The 18,614-nt window shown below is 39.1% G+C and overlaps 1 protein-coding gene across 7 annotated transcripts in view; it reads left to right on the forward strand.

The window, feature by feature from the left end:
- The window catches only part of TRMT11 (tRNA methyltransferase 11 homolog), a 77,506-nt gene that overhangs the window by 36,951 nt on the left and 21,941 nt on the right, over nt 1-18,614 (forward strand). For all 7 annotated transcript variants that reach the window (XR_009212490.1, XR_009212487.1, XR_009212486.1 and 4 more), the window contains one exon: nt 5,000-5,120. Coding sequence is in view for 1 of the 7 variants with exons in the window: in XM_032158472.2 (XP_032014363.1) it covers nt 5,000-5,120 (121 nt within the window). In the remaining 6 variants the exon portion in view is untranslated. The remainder of the gene's footprint in view (nt 1-4,999; nt 5,121-18,614) is intronic.

An 18,614-nucleotide genomic window follows, 5' to 3' on the forward strand; every position in this document is an offset into this window, starting at 1 on the left:
GAGGCGCTCCTCACTTCTTCCCGGACGGGGCGGCCGGGCGGAGGCGCTCCTCACTTCTTCCCGGACGGGGCGGCCGGGCGGAGGCGCTCCTCACTTCTTCCCGGACGGGGCGGCCGGGCGGAGGCGCTCCTCACTTCTTCCCGGACGGGGCGGCCGGGCGGAGGCGCTCCTCACTTCTTCCCGGACGGGGCGGCCGGGCGGAGGCGCTCCTCACTTCCCGGACGATGGGTGGCCGGGCAGAGGCGTTCCTCACTTCCCGGACGATGGGTGGCCGGGCAGAGGCGCTCCTCACTTCCCAGACGGGGCGGCCGGGCAGAGGCGCTCCTCACTTCCCAGATGGGGTGGCCGGGCAGAGGCGCTCCTCACTTCTTCCCAGACTAGGCGGCCGGGCAGAGGCGCTCCTCACTTCCCAGACGGGGTGGCCGGGCAGAGGCGCTCCTCACTTCCCAGACAATGGGTGGCCGGGCAGAGGCGCTCCTCGCCGGGCAGAGGCGCTCCTCACTTCCCAGACGGGGCGGCCGGGCAGAGGCGCTCCTCACTTCCCAGACGATGGGTGGCCAGGCAGAGGCGCTCCTCACTTAGAGGCGCTCCTCACTTCCCAGACAGGGCGGCCGGGCAGAGGGGCTCCTCACTTCTTCCCAGACGGGGCGGCCGGGCAGAGGCGCTCCTCACTTCCCAGTCGATGGGTGGCCGGGCAGAAGCACTCCTCACCTCCTAGACGATGGGTGGCCGGGCAGAGGCGCTCCTCACCTCCCAGACGATGGGTGGCCGGGCAGAGGCGCTCCTCACCTCCCAGACGATAGGTGGCCGGGCAGAAGCGCTCCTCACTTCCCAGATGGGGAGGCCGGGCAGAGGGGCGGCCGGGCAGGGACGCTCCCTACCTCCCAGACGGGGCGGCGGCCGGGCAGGGGCTGCAATCCCAGCACCCTGGTAGGCCAAGGCAGGCGGCTGGGAGGCGGAGGCTGCCGCGAGCCCAGACCACGCCACCGCACTCCAGCCCGGGCAACACCGAGCACCGGGTGAGCGAGACTCCGTCTGTAGTCCCAGCACCCTGGGAGGCCGAGGCGGGCAGAGCGTTCGGGGTCAGGAGCTGGCGACTAGCGTGGCCAAGATGGCGAACGCGCACCAGCAGGCAAAGGAGAAAAAACAGGTAGCGGTGGCGCGCGCCGGCAGTCTCAGGCAGTTTCCCACAGAGGGAAAGAAAGAAAGAAAGAAAGAAAGAAAGAAAGAAAGGAAGGAAGGAAGGAAGGGAGGGAGGGAGGGAGGGAGGGAGGCTGTTCGACAATTTAAATTGCAGTAAAGAAACTGCTACTCAGAAACTTCTGCTGTTCTTTTTCCTTCTAGTCTAGACTCTCCCCACTCCAGTATATCAGACTTTTTGCCAGCATCAAGATACTCTGTGCATTTTATGTCTTTTCACTTTTGTTTATTCTGTCCCCATTGTTTGAGATGCTCTTTCTTCTTTCCTCAACTGGTAAAAATCTAGTCATTTTTCTAGGCCTAGCTTAATTGTCACCACTTCTGTGACACTTTCTCAGACACTTCTCAGCAGAATTAATCAGTCCTTCCTCTGTGCTCTCATAATAGCTTGTTTTTACTGCTTATAGAGACTTAACACATAAAATTACTGTAGACTGTTGGTATTTGTGAGTTTATTATTTACAATTTTGACTACTTACAAATGACCCAGATTATCTGTGTTACAATCATGCTTACAGGGCGTCAATCCAGTGTGTACACATACAATCCAGGTGTTTGATGTCATAGGAGTCAGTGTGCTACTGAGTGAGTGTAGCTGTTTGCCCAGGCTCCATATATCCATTTAGCTTTATCTAATTTCATTGTACACAGATAACTCTTGAAGTGATTAGAAACAGTGTTTCTTTATAAACAATGACCTTTATAGAAATCCAGCTGCTAGTGTTAGTGATAACATGATGACATACTTATATTAAAATAGCACATTGTACCCCCCAAATATATACAATTATAATTCATTAATTAAAAATTTTAAAAAAGGTGAGAAAGAAGCTAATAATGTGCCCCAAAGTAGGACTTGGAAATAAATTTTGATTGTAGTAAGATGAACTTTGTGGTGCCTATAATCAGTGAAGAGAACATGTTTTTCATCTCTTAGGAAAGAGGAAAAAGTGATTTTTAAGCTGTTTTTAGTAAATGTTCAATCAGTGCAAAATCTGTTTCTCAAATGGGAGCTGAAATTCTAGTGACATTTGGAAAGTAGTTGAAGCATGAAGATTCACAGGAAAATGAGTGACAGTCAAAATTGATTCGTGGAAAATCTAGGGGCCTATGCACACAATTATTTTTGTTTTTTGTTTTTTTTTAAATTGAAATAGAATTTGTATACCATGAAATTCACCCCTTTAACGTATACAACTTCATGGTTTTTAGTTTATCCACAAAGTTGTGCGACAATCACCACTAGGTAATTCCAGAACATTTTTCTTACCCCCGAGAAGTACCCCACAGACATTAGCAATTACCACCCCACTACCTCTGGCAACCACTTGTCAGTCTCTGTGGATTTGCCTATTAAGGATGATTTAGTTTTTAAATAGATAACTTGGATTGTAGGGGGATATTAATAAAAACAGGGAGTTAAGATAGGATTTGGTACTGTCACAATGGTCCAGGCAAAATACAGATTTATGCCTTCTACTTAACCATTTGCCAACATTCCATTGGAATGAAATATATTGGTAAATGTACAGTGAATAATTTTATTTTACTTTATTTTATTTTTTTTGAGACAGTTTCACTCTTGTTGCCCAGGCTAGAGTGCAGTGGCGTGATCTCGGCTCACTATAACCTCCACCTCCCAGGTTCGAGCGATTCTCCTGCCTCAGCCTCCCAAGTAGCTGGGATTACAGGCATGTGCCACCATGCCTGGCTAATTTTGTATTTTTAGCAGAGACGGGGTTTCACCATGTTGGCCAGGCTGGTCTTGAACTCCTGACCTCAGCTGATCCACCTGCCTTGGCCTCCCAAAGTGCTGGGATTACAAGCGTGAGCCACAACGCTTGGCTGAAGAATTTTTTAACTGCTATTTTTAATCTTTTTAGTATGGTACTTTGGGAGTATATTGTTAAATTGATTGACTCATTAATATAATAGATTAATTGTTAAAAATGAATTAAGATCAAGTCAAAAAAGATAATATGAAACATGCAAATGTTTTTCTGCTGTTAAACCAAATGCAGCAACTTAGTTCAGCAGTTTAGCATCATTCATGTCATAGATGTTAATTAAAATTGTATTGGTACTTTGGGATTTGATTGATAAATTTGCTTTTTGGGTTTTATAATTATATTGGGGATCTAAACATGAAGAGTTTATATCTAATTTATGCTTGTGCATATTTAAGTGACATTTTAATAAAAAAATACTTTTAAGTCAGTCCACCAGGAAGTAAAAGATTTTTTTCCTTTAAAAATTAGTATATTAGTTAGTTTGACACAAACTGTTTGCAGCATCTATAGATCCTACGGTTTGCAAGCTTAAGGTTAAGGCTATATCTTCTCTCCGTTAGCACTTTTTATTTTAGTCTCAACCATGGTGTAGAATATATTCTTTCTGCTGTATTCCAGCCTGGGCAACAGAGCAAGATCCTGTCTCTGAAAAAGAAAAAAAAGAATGTATTCTTTCATGTCATAAACGCATTGCATGAAGATTCAAAATTTGATGTCATTGTTAGAAGAAGAACAACATTTCTGGCTGTGTAGTGAACATTAAAGAATTACTAGATGAGGTGAAATCTGAAGTGCTCATTACTTGTTGGAAAGCTCTAGGAAGAAGTCAGAGAATGACTTCAAGATAATTCTTTCCACTGATAATAAAGTGAAGTCCATTATGAATGATGCTTGGGAAGTGAGTGATGATGGGTTTGAGCATATGGTTGAGGTAATAGGGAGAGCTCGTTGAAGGTCAGTGGGACCTATAAAAGTTCATGAAAGAGTGGTGGTGAAAACAGTGTTGATGCATTAAAACAGGTAGCTGAGATTGTGGTCCTTTACATGAAAAACTAATCAGCACCTTTGCTATTTTGGAGCAGACCTTTAAGATTACCTATATAATAAATGTGTGCAGACACCATCCAAAAAGGTGTAAAAAATAGTAAAGGAAAAATAAATACTGGCCAACACAGTGTTCTTAAAAGTACCCATGCCTAGTGAGTCCCCTCCCTTGCTGTTCTTTCACATTCTGTTCCATAGCTGTTTCTCCCACCTCTGTTACCTATTTCTTTGGCCAAGATTGATGCTAACAACCTGTCAGATGCCAGATTCTGAACTTCTGCTATTGACTCCTGCTTTCTAGACATTGTCATCATCTTCATCCATGTAGGACATGTGTTGTACAGCAGCAGTCTCCACCACTCATTGGCATATTTTTGTTTTATTTCCTGGTTCATATGACCAGAAGACTGATGTAATCTGTAGTGTTTCCTTTAGTTGTAGTTTATTTGAATAATTTTACAAATAACTTTAGTTCTGCATTTACAAACATAATAGAGGTCTCAAGACGTTATTAAAATTTTACGGGCACTTCATTTTAGAGGGGAAAGTATATGCTGTAGTGGATTATACACTTTGGGAATTTATAAAAATCTACAGATGAATCAGTCCTTCATGAATGTCAAGGGATGTTGCTGAGTGTATTTTTGTCTACTCTTGTGGAATTCTGTAGGGTGGAATCATCTTGTACTTTTGTGGTTTAAATGTTTGGCATTCTTCAACAAAACGTACTTACAATATTTCTCTCTCTCTTATTCTACAGGTAAAAAATTTAACTGCATTTTTGGGATATGATAAAATTAAGCTACTTTGCTTATAGATAGTTTATGGATCATGTGGACAGTTAGCATATGTGGGGAAAAAGAGCATGCAGTGGAAGAACATCCCACACTACACTGGACGATCCCCATGATTCTTTGTGGGCCACACATGTGAGTGTTCCTAACAGTCAGCTGTTCTTTCTTCAGATACACTGAAGAGATGGTGCCTTGGCACCCTTGCCTGGAACTCATTAGCAACTGCGAGCAGAAGCTTTCCAGTCACACATCAAGGCGCTTGATCACAATGGAAAAGGTGAAGAAATTTGAGGTAAATTGTTTTAGTATTTTGGGGATAAATTCTGAAAGAATCAAAAGTAGTTGTTTCTAAATAGTTTTCCTGTGATAGAGTTTGGAAATGTTATTCCTTGATATTTTAAAAATTACAGATGAATTTAGGAAGAGGCAGAAGTTGAAGAGATTTGTGGCATCCAGTTGGGATTGAAGGGTAGGAGTTGGATATAGACATAGACATTGAGTAGAGTTCAAATAGACGTTGACCCTCACTTCTCAGGCTTTATTGGATATCCTTGCTGCTAACTCAGTTATAAAACAGCATTATTAAACAACTGTTATCTAATTAGCAATGTCCTAGTTACCATTTTTCTCCAAAAGCAGAACCTACTTTGCAGACTGTAATGAAGAGAATATGTTGCTTTATAAATAAAGAGAGAAAGTAAATGTCCCCAGTTTGTTAGGGCCCAACACATTCTCTGTTTGTCTCTCTCTTACATACGGAATTCTTACTCTCTTACATTCATTACATTCTTATAAAATTCATACTCTCTTACATACAAAATTCATTTAAGCTTAAGAAAGAACGAAACGTTTATTATTTCATGCCCAGACAAGAGTTGACATGAATAATGCCTCATAATGGAGCTTAATTAAATCTACAAAAGGTCTTTGGGCTGTACTTCTGTCAATTGACAACCAAAGCTCTCTTAAATTCACTGGAAACTTGGATGACCCCCATTCTTGCTTTGGACCTTTAGGGTAAGCAGAAGAAAGGTGGTAGTGTCTGAAGATTTTTCCTTACTGTTTTTTTTTTTTTTTTTTTTTTTGAGACGGAGTTTCCCCCTTTTACCCAGGCAATTTTGGCTCACTGCAACCTCCACCTTCTGGTTTCAAGTGATTCTCCTGCCTCAGCCTCCTGAGTAGCTGGGATTACAGACGCCTGCCACTTGCCTGGCTGATTTTTTTTTTTTTTGTATTTTTAGTAGAGATGGGGTTTTACCATGTTGGCCAGGCTGGTCTTGAACTCCTGACCTCTTGATCTGCCTGCCTTGGCCTCCCAAAGTGCTGGGATTACAGGCGTGAGCCACCGCGTCCAGACTGAAGATTTTTTCATGCCCATCTCTAGCCTGCATTTGATTTGTTTTTATATAGTTCCCATCTTACGGATTATTTCATAGTAATGAAAACTAATAATTGTACAGTGCCTTTTGCATATATTACTTTATATCATTGTTTTCGTCCTTTTTATTTCCATTTGCTCTTTCTAATTTAGACCCTTATTACCATACATCTAGTTTATGTTCACAGTCTCCTAAATGATCTCCTTCATACCTCTAGTTTATATGTTAAATGAATCTTCCTAAAACACTGCATTCATTAGGTCACTACCTTATGCAAAATCTTTTTTTATTACTGAAAAATGTTCAGAATTTTCAGTGTGACATAAACTATCTTCTGTAATCAGGCTCCAATATCAGGGCATTTCAGAAAGCTAACCTATATATACATCTATATAAGTAGTTGATCGGTATCTACTCTATGTATATATAGTATATACATACATATAAACATATGGATGTATAGGTATATGTGGTGTAATTAAAATGAAAATGTATGGCAGTCATTTTTAAAACAAAAATACTAGAAGTTTATATTCAAATGACATCCTTGGAGTGGAATCTTTGTACTCATTCTATTTCTGTCATAATTTTTCAGCATGTTCTTGAAACTTACCTTTAAGATTTGCCTTTAAAGAAGTGTTTTTTTATTAATCAGTTATTTTGTTTTATAGTAACACTTTGCTTTTCTTAAAATGATTTTACTGGACTTTGCTGCTCTTATTTTATACTAGACTAATTATTTAAAGTTGTTTTTGGAAATCAAATTCTATTTCAAGGATGATGATTTGCCATTAAGCCATTAAACATTTAAAACATTACAGATTCAGAAATTCTATAAATAGTTTCCAAATTGGCATCATTACAGCCTTCTAGAATGAAAATTTTAAATGACTAACATTTATTTGGGTATACAGTAGAAGCCCTCTTATCTAATGTCCATTTCAAACCCTGTTGATTAACCAATACTGGCCATTCCTTCTCTAAAACACACTGCCTGGGCCGGGCGCGGTGGCTCACGCCTGTAATCCCAGCACTTTGGGAGGCTGAGGTGGGCAGATCATGAGGCCAGGAGTTCGAGAAGTGCCTGGCCAACGTAGTGAAACCCCATCTCTACTAAAAATACAAAAATTAGCTGGGCATGGTGGCACACACCTGTAGTCCCAGTGACTCGGGAGGCTGAGGCAGGAGAATCGCTTGAACTGGGGAGGTGGAGGTTGCAGTGAGCCGAGATTGCATCACTGCACTCCAGCCTGGTGACAGAGTGAGACTCTGTCTCAAAACAAACAAACAAACAACAACAACAAAAATAAAAACCACACTGCATATGTTGTATGTTGAATATTTTCAGCCGGTGAGTCACTTGATCTCTACTATATTTATATATAGTACTTCTGCTTGTATCAGCTGAATTATCTGTTTAACAAGAGTCTGTTGTGGTGTTCTCAGAGCTGTTCGTGCCAGTTATATTTGTTACAGTAATTATGTAATCTACTTAAATACTAGTTAGACCAGTGAAATATTTGTGTATGAATACAGTTGTAATTTCTATAAAAACTAAGTTAATGCTTTAGAAAGAACAAAGTGAGTTGCTAAAAAAAAGACTTGAATTGGGAATGGCTTTGAAAAAAGTAATTGCAGTCTAGATTTTTGCACTCAGATTGCTTTGTAAGCTCTTGCATCATTTTATCGAAGCCAAAACTAGAATTCTTTATAGGTCTTGATTCTGTATGAATATATACAAATGAATATTGTCTTTTAAGTTAAAATAAGTTTAATATGTTTACAAAGCATTTTAATTTCTTCCTGCTTTTATTTACCTAATTAAATTAACTAATTGTATTGGTATGCTTGGGCTGGCATAACCAAATACCACAGACTGGGCGACTTAACAAATTTGTTTTCTCACGGTTCTGGAGGCTGGAAATTCAAGAGTAAGGCGTCAGCAGACTTGGCTTTTTGCAGGTGTCCGCTGTCTTGCTGTCTTCACAAGGCCCTTCCTTTGTGCATCTGCACTTCTGGTGTCTCTTCCTCCTTTTTTTGTTTTGGATTTAGACAGTGTCTCACTCTATCACCCAGGCTAGAATACAGTGGCACTATTACACCTCACTGTAACCTCAAACTCCTGGGCTCAAGCCATCCTCCAGCCTTACCCGACTGTCTTCCTCTTCTTAAAAGAATGACAGTCCTATTGGATTAAGGCCCCGCCTTTAAGATTTTGTTTATGCATAATTACCTCCTTAAAGGCCCTGTCTTCAAATACAGTCATATTGAGGGTTAGGGCCTTAACATATGAATTTTAGGGTAGAACAGAATTCATTCCATTAGACTAACCATTACCAACATCCATCATATTGAATAAGAGGAGTCTGTTGTATGTTAGAGGATGCTTTTTTTTTTCCTCCTCTCCTAGTCACTTACTTCTCATATATATGTTTGTCTTTTGGTATTTTAAAGGAAGTAAGGCATTTTGATAATTCAGATGGTAACATTACAGCTCTTAGAAATCATAGCATTTATTGATTTATTTATTATTTTTTTTTATTATTATACTTTAGGTATTAGGGTACATATGCACAATGTGCAGGTTTGTTACATACGTATCCATGTGCCATGTTGATTTCATGCACCCATTAACTCGTCATTTAGCATTAGGTATATCCCCTAATGCTGTCCCTCCCCCCTCCCCCCCACCCCACAACAGTCCCCGGAGTGTGATGTTCCCCTTCCTGTGTCCATGAGTTCTCATTGTTCAATTCCCACCTATGAGTGAGAACATGAGGTGTTTGGTTTTTTGTCCTTGCGATAGTTTACTGAGAATGATGTTTTCCAGTTTCATCCATGTCCCTACAAAGGACACGAACTCATCATTTTTTATGGCTGCATAGTATTCCATGGTGTATATGTGCCACATTTTCTTAATCCAGTCTATCGTTGTTGGACATTTGGTTTGGTTCCAACTCTTTGCTATTGTGAATAGTGCCGCAATAAACATACGTGTGCATGTGTCTTTATAGCAGCATGATTTATAGTCCTTTGGGTATATACCCAGTAATGGGATGGCTGGGTCAAATGGTATTTCTAGTTCTAGATCCCTGAGGAATTGCCACACTGACTTCCACAATGGTTGAACTAGTTTACAGTCCCACCAACAGTGTAAAAGTGTTCCTATTTCTCCACATCCTCTCCAGCACCTGTTGTTTCCTGATTTTTTAATGATGGCCATTCTAACTGGTGTGAGATGGTATCTCACTGTGGTTTTGATTTGCATTTCTCTGATGGCCAGTGATGATGAGCATTTCTTCATGTGTTTTTTGGCTGCATAAATGTCTTCTTTTGAGAAGTGTCTGTTCATGTCCTTTGCCCACTTTTTGATGGGGTTGTTTGTTTTTTTCTTGTAAATTTGTTTGAGTCCATTGTAGATTCTGGATATTAGCCCTTTGTCAGATGAGTAGGTTGCAAAAATTTTCTCCCATTCTGTAGGTTGCCTGTTCACTCTGATGGTAGTTTCTTTTGCTATGCAGAAGCTCTTTAGTTTAATTAGATCCCATTTGTCAATTTTGGCTTTTGTTGCCATTGCTTTTGGTGTTTTAGACATGAAGGTCCTTGCCCACGCCTATGTCCTGAATGGTATTGCCTAGGTTTTCTTGTAGGATTTTAATGGTTTTAGGTCTAACATTTAAGTCTTTAATCCATCTTGAATTAATTTTTGTATAAGGTGTAAGGAAGGGATCCAGTTTCAGCTTTCTGCATATGGCTAGCCAGTTTTCCCAGCACCATTTATTAAATAGGGAATCCTTTCCCCATTTCTTGTTTTTGTCAGGTTTGTCAAAGATCAGATAGTTGTAGATATGCGGCATCATTTCTGAGGGCTCTGTTCTGTTCCATTGATCTATGTCTCTGTTGTGGTACCAGTACCATGCTCTTTTGGTTTGTAGCCTTGTAGTATAGTTTGAAGTCAGGTAGCGCGATTGCCTCCAGCTTTGTTCTTTTGGCTTAGGATTGACTTGGCAATGCGGGCTCTTTTTTGGTTCCATATGAACTTTAAAGTAGTTTTTTCCAATTCTGTGAAGAAAGTCATTGGTAGCTTGATGGGGATGGCATTGAATCTATAAATTACCTTGGGCAGTATGGCCATTTTCACAATATTGATTCTTCCAACCCATGAGCATGGAATGTTCTTCCATTTGTTTGTATCCTCTTTTATTTCATTGAGCAGTGGTTTGTAGTTCTCCTTGAAGAGGTCCTTCACATCCCTTGTAGGTTGGATTCCTAGGTATTTTATTCTCTTTGAAGCAATTGTGAATGGGAGTTCACTCATGATTTGGCTCTCTGTTTGTCTGTGATTGGTGTACAAGAATGCTTGTGGTTTTTGCACATTGATTTTGTATCCTGAGACTTTGCTGAAGTTGCTAATCAGCTTAAGGAGATTTTGGGCTGAGACCATGGGATTTTCTAGATATACAATCATGTCATCTGCAAACAGGGACAATTTGACTTCCTCTTTTCCTAAAGACTTCCAGCATTATGTTGAATAGGAGTGGTGAGAGAGGGCATCCCTGTCTTGTGCCAGTTTTCAGAGGGAATGCTTCCAGTTTTTGCCCATTCAGTATGATATTGGCTGTGGGTTTGTCATAGATAGCTCTTATTATTTTGAGATACGTCCCATCAATACCTAATTTATTGAGAGTTTTTAGCATGAAGGGTTGTTGAATTTTGTCAACGGCTTTTTCTGCATCTATTGAGATAATCATGTGGTTTTTGTCTTTGGTTCTGTTTATATGCTGGATTACATTTATTGATTTGCGTATGTTGAACCAGCCTTGCATCCCAGGGATGAAGCCCACTTGATTATGGTGGATAAGCTTTTTGATGTGCTGCTGGATTTGGTTTGCCAGTATTTTATTGAGGATTTTTGCATCAATGTTCATCAAGGATATTGGTCTGAAATTCTCTTTTTTGGTTATGTCTCTGCCAGGCTTTGGTATCAGGACGATGCTGGCTTCATAAAATGTGTTAGGGAGGATTCCCTCTTTTTCTATCGATTGGAATAGTTTCAGAAGGAATGGTACCAGTTCCTCCTTGTACCTCTGGTAGAATTCGGCTGTGAATCCATCAGGTCCTGGACTCTTTTTGGTTGGTAAGCTATTGATTATTGCCACAATTTCAGAACCTGTTATTGGTCTATTCAGACATTCAACTTCTTCCTGGTTTAGTCTTAGGAGGGTGTATTTGTCGAGGAATTTATCCATTTCTTCTAGATTTTGTAGTTTATTTGCACAGGGGTGTTTGTAGTATTCTCTGACGGTAGATTGTATTTCTGTGGGATCGGTGGTGATATCCCCTTTTTCATTTTTTATTGCATCTATTTGATTCTTCTCTCTTTTCTTCTTTATTAGTCTTGCTAGCGGTCTATCAATTTTGTTGATCTTTTCAAAAAACCGGCTCCTGGATTCATTAATTTTTTGAAGGGTTGTTTTGTGTCTCTATTTCCTTCAGTTCTGCTCTGATTTTAGTTATTTCTAGCCTTCTGCTAGCTTTTGAATGTGTTTACTCTTGCTTTTCTAGTTCTTTTAATTGTGATGTTAGGGTGTCAATTTTGGATCTTTCCTGCTTTCTCTTGTGGGCGTTTAGTGCTATAAATTTCCCTCTACACACTGCTTTGAACGTGTCCCAGAGATTCTGGTATGTTGTGTCTTTGTTCTCGTTGGTTTCAAAGAACATCTTTATTTCTGCCTTCATTTCGTTGTGTACGCAGTAGTCACTCAGGAGCAGGTTGTTCAGTTTCCATGTAGTTGAGCGGTTTTGAGTGAGTTCCTTAATCCTGAGTTCTAGTTTGATTGCACTGTGGTCTGAGAGACAGTTTGTTATAATTTCTGTTCTTTTACATTTGCTGAGGAGAGCTTTACTTCCAACTATGTGGTCAATTTTGGAATAGGTGTGGTGTGGTGCTGAAAAAAATGTATATTCTGTTGATTTGGGGTGGAGAGTTCTGTAGATGTCTATTAGGTCCACTTTGTGCAGAGCTGAGTTCAATTCCTGGATATCCTTGTTAACTTTCTGTCTCATTGATCTGTCTAATGTTGACAGTGGGGTGTTAAAATCTCCCATTATTATTGTGTGGGAGTTTAAGTCCCTTTGTAGGTCACTCAGGACTTGTTTTATGAATCTGGGTGCTCCTGTGTTGGTTGCATATATATTTAGGATAGTTAGCTCTTCTTGTTGAATTGATCCCTTTACCATTATGTAATGGCCTTCTTTGTCTCTTTTGATCTTTGTTGGTTTAAAGTCTATTTTGTCAGAGACTAGGATTGCGACCCCTGCCTTTTTTTGTTTTCCATTTGCTTGATAGATCTTCCTCCATCCCTTTATTTTGAGTCTATGTGTGTCTCTGCACGTGAGATGGGTTTCCTGAATACAGCACACTGATGGGTCCTGACTCCTTATCCAGTTTGCCAGTCTGTGTCTTTTAATTGGAGCATTTAGCCCATTTACATTTAACGTTAATATTGTTATGTGTGAATCTGATCCTGTCATTATGATGTTAGTTGGTTATTTTGCTCGTTAGTTGATGGAGTTTCTTCCTAGCCTCGATGGTCTTTACAATTTGGCATGTTTTTGCAGTGGCTGGTACCGGTTGTTCCTTTCCATGTTTAGTGCTTCCTTCAGGAGCTCTTTTAGGGCAGGCCTGGTGGTGACAAAATCACTCAGCGTTTGCTTGTCTGTAAAGTATTTTATTTCTCCTTCACTTATGAAGCTTAGTTTGGCTGGATATGTAATTCTGGGTTGAAAATTCTTTTCTTTAAGAATGTTGAATATCGGCCCCCACTCTCTTCTGGCTTGTAGAGTTTCTGCCGAGAGATCAGCTGTTAGTCTGATGGGCTTCCCTTTGTGGGTAACCCAACCTTTCTCTTTGGCTGCCCTTAACATTTTTTCCTTCATTTCAACTTTGGTGAATCTGACAATTATGTGTCTTGGAGTTGCTCTTCTCGAGGAGTATCTTTGTGGCGTTCTCTGTATTTCCTGAATCTGAATGTTGGCCTGCCTGAAATCATAGCATTTAATAGAATCATTTGAGTTAGTAATATAATAGTAACTAACATTTATGTGCCAGGCACACAAGTAATACGTGTAAAAAACAAACATTACCTGTAGATTTTGCAGTTTTAATTTGTGATATTAGAAAGTAAAGTAAATGGCATTAGCATTCTTTATTGTGTGGCGTACATAAATAGTATTCCAAAGAATTAGGAGAACAAAGCTGTGGAGACTCTTTAATAATTCATGGAGCCATATAATATATCAGCCATTCTATTTTAATGGAAAAATTTAAAAATTAAGATCCATTGTGGACTAATTTTTATACTTGCTTTCCACTGAGTTTTATTTGTTTAAGAAAGTCTAGTATTTTTTCCCAGATTTATAGTATTTCCCTAAGCAAATTTATTTGAGACTTGAGGAAAACTGGGCTTTTGAGAATTTTTGTCCTATATTAAAATGATAAATGAGGGTACTCACCTTTGGTATTTTTAAACCTGTAAAGGCAATGCTCATTTTTGTCAGGTTTACTTTTTATCATTTTACTTTGTTCTTTTCCAATTGATTTAAAAAAAAAAACAAGGAAAAGCCTCAAACAATTTTTTGAAATGGTCTTCCCTATATAAGATCAAATTTAACTAGTGAATTTTTACTAGTATGATGTTTACTGTAACCGAAAATACTTTGTCATGTTAAATTAATCATGTTTGGTTTTTAATTAATTATTTCATTTCTACCTTTTGTTTGTGTGGTAAAGAATGTATATAATTGCAGCAAGATCTCAGTCCTTTGTAATGCAAGTGGTGACATAAAATTGTCAAACAGTTCTCACACACGTCTAACAAATTATTCTTGGGCTTGTTCCGCATTGTTGATTTTGGCAATGGAAGACTGTTAGTTTTATATTTTTACACTTTTGTATACTGTGTCTCTTCATTTTTGATTTGTCACTTGTTAGGTTTAACTTCAGTATAACTTTTGGCCCACTTGGTATGCTGTTATAAAGTATTCTCCCTATCCCTCTTTTAAAAGTGTAAATGTAAGTTACAACAAAAATTGTCTGAGGAATATTGATATTTTATAAAATGTTGAAGTTTTAGATTATTGGTCATAGTTTTCAGACTTGCTTATGGCACATATGTAGTAAAGAAGAACATTCTTGACAACAGTATTAAAATTTTGAAATTGCCTGTTAAGAAGGGCCAGGTCTTTTCATTATTCCTTGTTGATATGTTCTGAAAGCCAAGTGAATGATGAGTAATACTTTTATAATGCATTGTTGTTTACAAAACTTCCCTATCCATTTGACTTTATTAATTTCCCCATTTTAGAAATGAGGAAGTGTAGCCTGGGACTATCCCATTTTGCTTAAATAGTAAGTGGCAGAGTTGAGACCAAAACTCCTCTTTGTACTTGAAATTCTGTGTCCTTTTTTCTACATCTTGCTGCCTGTCTCCTGAAGCATATTTCTACCTTTAGAATGTGCCAAGATTAAAAGGTAAATATTCTTTTTATGTTTTATTTTTATTTTTATTTTTGACATAGAATGTCACTCTCTTGCCAGGCTGGAGTGCAGTGGCGTGATCTTGGCTTACTGCAACCTCCGCCTTCCGGATTCAAGCGATTCTCCCGCCTCAGCCTCCCCAGTAGCTGGGACTACAGGCGCGCAGCCGCCATGCCCAGCTAATTTTTGTATTTTTAGTAGAGACGGGGTTTCACCATGTTGGCCTGGACGGTCTCAATCTCCTAACCTCGTGATCTGCCCGCCTCAGCCTCCCAAAGTGCTGGGATTACAGGCGCGAGCCATCGCGCCCGGCTCTAAAAGGCAAATTTCTTTTTTTTTTTTTTCCAGACGGAATCTGGCCCTGTCGCCCAGGCTGGAGTGCAGTGTCGCGATCTCAGGTCACTGCAAGCTCCGCCTCCCGGGTTCACGCCATTCGCCTGCCTCAGCCACCCGAGTAGCTGGGACTACAGGCGCCCGCGACCACGCCCGGCTGATTTTTTTTTGTATTTTTAGTAGAGACGGGGTTTCACCGTGTTAGCCAGGATGGTCTCGATCTCCTGACCTCGTGATCCACCCACCTCGGCCTTCCAAAGTGCTGGGATTACAGGCGTGAGCCACCGCCTCCGGCCGGTAAATATTTTTGAGTGACGTATTACTAGTTTTTTTTTAAAGATAGTCTTTCCTTGTCCTGCTGTATAGCTAGTGTTACTTTTGGGGCCATGGTAGAATGTGGTTTTTTGGGTTTTTTTTTTTTTTGAGACGGAGTTTCGCTCTGTTGCCCAGGATGGAGTGCAGTGGCGCAATCTCAGCGCACTGCAAGCTCCGCCTCCCGGGTTCACGCCATTCTGCTGCCTCAGCCTCCCAAGTAGCTGGGACTACAGGCGCCTGCCACCCCGCCCAGCTAATTTCGTTTTTGTATTTTTAGTAGAGACGGGGTTTCACCCTGTTAGCCAGGATGGTCTCGATTTCCTGACCTCGCGATCCGCCAGTCTTGGCCTCCCAAAGTGCTGGGATTACAGGCATGAGCCACCACGCCCGGGGTTTGTTTTACTAGATCTTGCTGTCCCGCTTAACACAACATGTAGTTGATGCTGCTATATGTGGTTGTAGTCACAGTGGTTACTTCTATAAGACATTTTTCTTATATGAAATGTATAGGATAAAAGGCTGATCTCCAGAGTTGTCCACAACAGACTGAGGTATAATAGTTACGTTTTCAATGATGGTCACCTGAAACAATTCTCTCTCAACCTTCTCCATAGAATCTACTTGAACAGATGAAAAGAGTACCCAGGGTAGCCTTTTCAAGATTTCCTTGAAATCTGTTTAAAAAATTCATGCAACTTTTATAGTCTACTCTATAATAGATACATGATTAAAAATAAAAAATTATTTTAAATTACTATTACATTAAGTGGGCCATCATGTGCCCTATTTATTATGTGGTTTATTTACCTGACACGCTACCTTATATTCCTAGTGGTTTGAGAAGTTTTGAAGTATGGGTACGTTTAATTCAAGATATTATATGGCTATTAATTTAGACTAAAGTTATAATGTATAAATCAGTTGTCTTTTTTTATAGCTACATCATAAGTTTAGATTATTTAAAAGAGGACTACTGAAAGGTCACAGTGGAAGTTGATGATAGTTTATGTAATTTTTTATTTTGGATTGAATGAAAGAGTCCAGTAACATGAAGCTGATGAATGCATTAATCAGAATGGAGTGTGGCCAAAACTGAGGGTTTTAACTAAAGGACTGAAAGATTTTGAGGCCATGAAGGACAAAAGAACTATTAACTTTATAACAGTATTTTTTAAAACAAAGGAGATAATAGACACTGAGGTCACTTCAGAAAATGACTTATAGATGGCTTGAAGTGGAAGAAATTAGTCTTTATGATAAATAGTTTACATATTAGAATGATAGTAGTATTGCTGATCATAAACTCTGGTGTTTTGCTGGCCTAATGCTGATGCCTGTTTCCATTAGACATTATCCTTTCTCAGGATTAATGTTAGTTTTGTTTTTCTTTCACAGCTATTTGAATTAAAGTGAGTCTCTTCTGATTGACTTTTCTTTCTGAAATATATTGTGATTTTTGCCTGTCTCTTCCCCAAACTGTGGGTTCTCTTTTGATTAGAGGTATAAAAGATTAGAGATTAGGTATGAAGCGTTTAAAACAAAGGGTAAGATAGATACAGGTAATAACCTCATTTATTGGTGAGAAAAACAAGGCATGGTGACACTAAAGACATATTGGACATAAACTCCTTCTAGGTCTTCATACAATCCAATGTTTATCACCATCAAAGTTCATGTGTGTATCTGAGAGAAAGAGAGAGTCTTTTTAAAAATTATTTTGCATAGCGAGTCAGAAGGAAACCAATTTGCATTATTTATAAATTATGACTTAACTTGAGGTACTTAAAAAAGACTTGGAGAAGCAGACAGCAGCCTGGTGATGCTGCATATCATGCTGCCTGAGTTCAGTTTTCAGGTTCATTTGGTCCACTTAGTTCCAAATGAATTTTTCTTTTGCTGTTGGTGGTACTTTTTCTTGAGTTTACATCATGGAGGATCATTTTTCTTTTATACTTAGGCAAATAAAATGATTTTGTCAAACGGGATTTTTTAAGTTAATGCTATCATAATAGTTTTAAACTATTGTTTTTGATAAACCATGAAAAAGCAAAACTCTCTTCCCCACTAGCTCCAGGAAAGCAGGCATTTAAGATATCTGGATCCTGCATCTTATGGTTCTGTTTAGAAAGGACTATTTTATTTGCAGAAATAAGCAGTTCTCTGAAGCCTGAGAGAACATATGTCTTTATGGTTACAGCATGTTTTTAAGCTATGCCAGTAAAACAGTTTTTAACGTACTAGTGTTATAAGAATCTTAGGCATAAGTCAGTTGAAAATATAAATATAACTCAGGGATTCCAAGGTATGAATGATTTAGAGAAATGGGAAGTTTCTATGTGGAATCAACATAATCCTTTAGAGCTTCTTTTATAATTCTTGCATGAGTGACAGATTTTCTTCATTGTATATTTTTGTATTTTTCTTATTTGTCATATGCTTGTTTAACTTAGAATTACCTTTCTGGTGTTTTTCAAATTCACGTGTAAACTTATGTCCTCTTTCCACTTTATGATCTTCTAAGAATCTAACTCTGAGATTTTTAATGTGTATTTTTTACATAAGACATAAATGTACAATTTAGTAATTATAAAGTGAACATACATGTACCTGCCACCAAGGTCCAGGTTATAGAGTAATGCATCACTCCAGAAGATCTCCCCTTTTGTGGCCATTGTTGATCATAAATACCTCCTCCTGCAATGTAACCACTATTCTGACTGTTATGGTAATCATTATCTTGCTTTTCTTTTGTAATATTACCACTATTGAATTCATCCCTAAGCAATATAGGTTTGCCTAGTTTTGATCTTTGTATAAATGCATATTCCTTTTTATTAATTTTTATTTTAATGGATTATGGAAATTTAAAAAACTCACCTAGGAGAGGAATAGTCTCTACATTAAAGTGAGAGCATATATATGTGCATGCCTGCACATGTTTTGGTCTGCTACTCATTTATTGCTACTCAAGAAAGTGTTAAACAAGATTTTTAGTTTTAATGAAATATTAGATACAGTAACTAATAAGTGGTCATTAAATGTTTAGTGTGTTGACTTTGTATTCTTTTATCATTTGAGATAAAGTTTTGACTTTTATAAAGTATAGATTCTAGTAGATAGCATATAGAAAGTGTTAATACTTCTATGTTGTCATGATAAGGACTAATATCCCCAATTTTTTTTTATAATTATTAAGAAATTACGTGTTGAGTGCCAGATG

This window comes from Hylobates moloch, unplaced genomic scaffold (genome assembly GCF_009828535.3).
Source record: "Hylobates moloch isolate HMO894 unplaced genomic scaffold, HMol_V3 SCAFFOLD_2, whole genome shotgun sequence".
NCBI lineage: Eukaryota > Metazoa > Chordata > Mammalia > Primates > Hylobatidae > Hylobates > Hylobates moloch.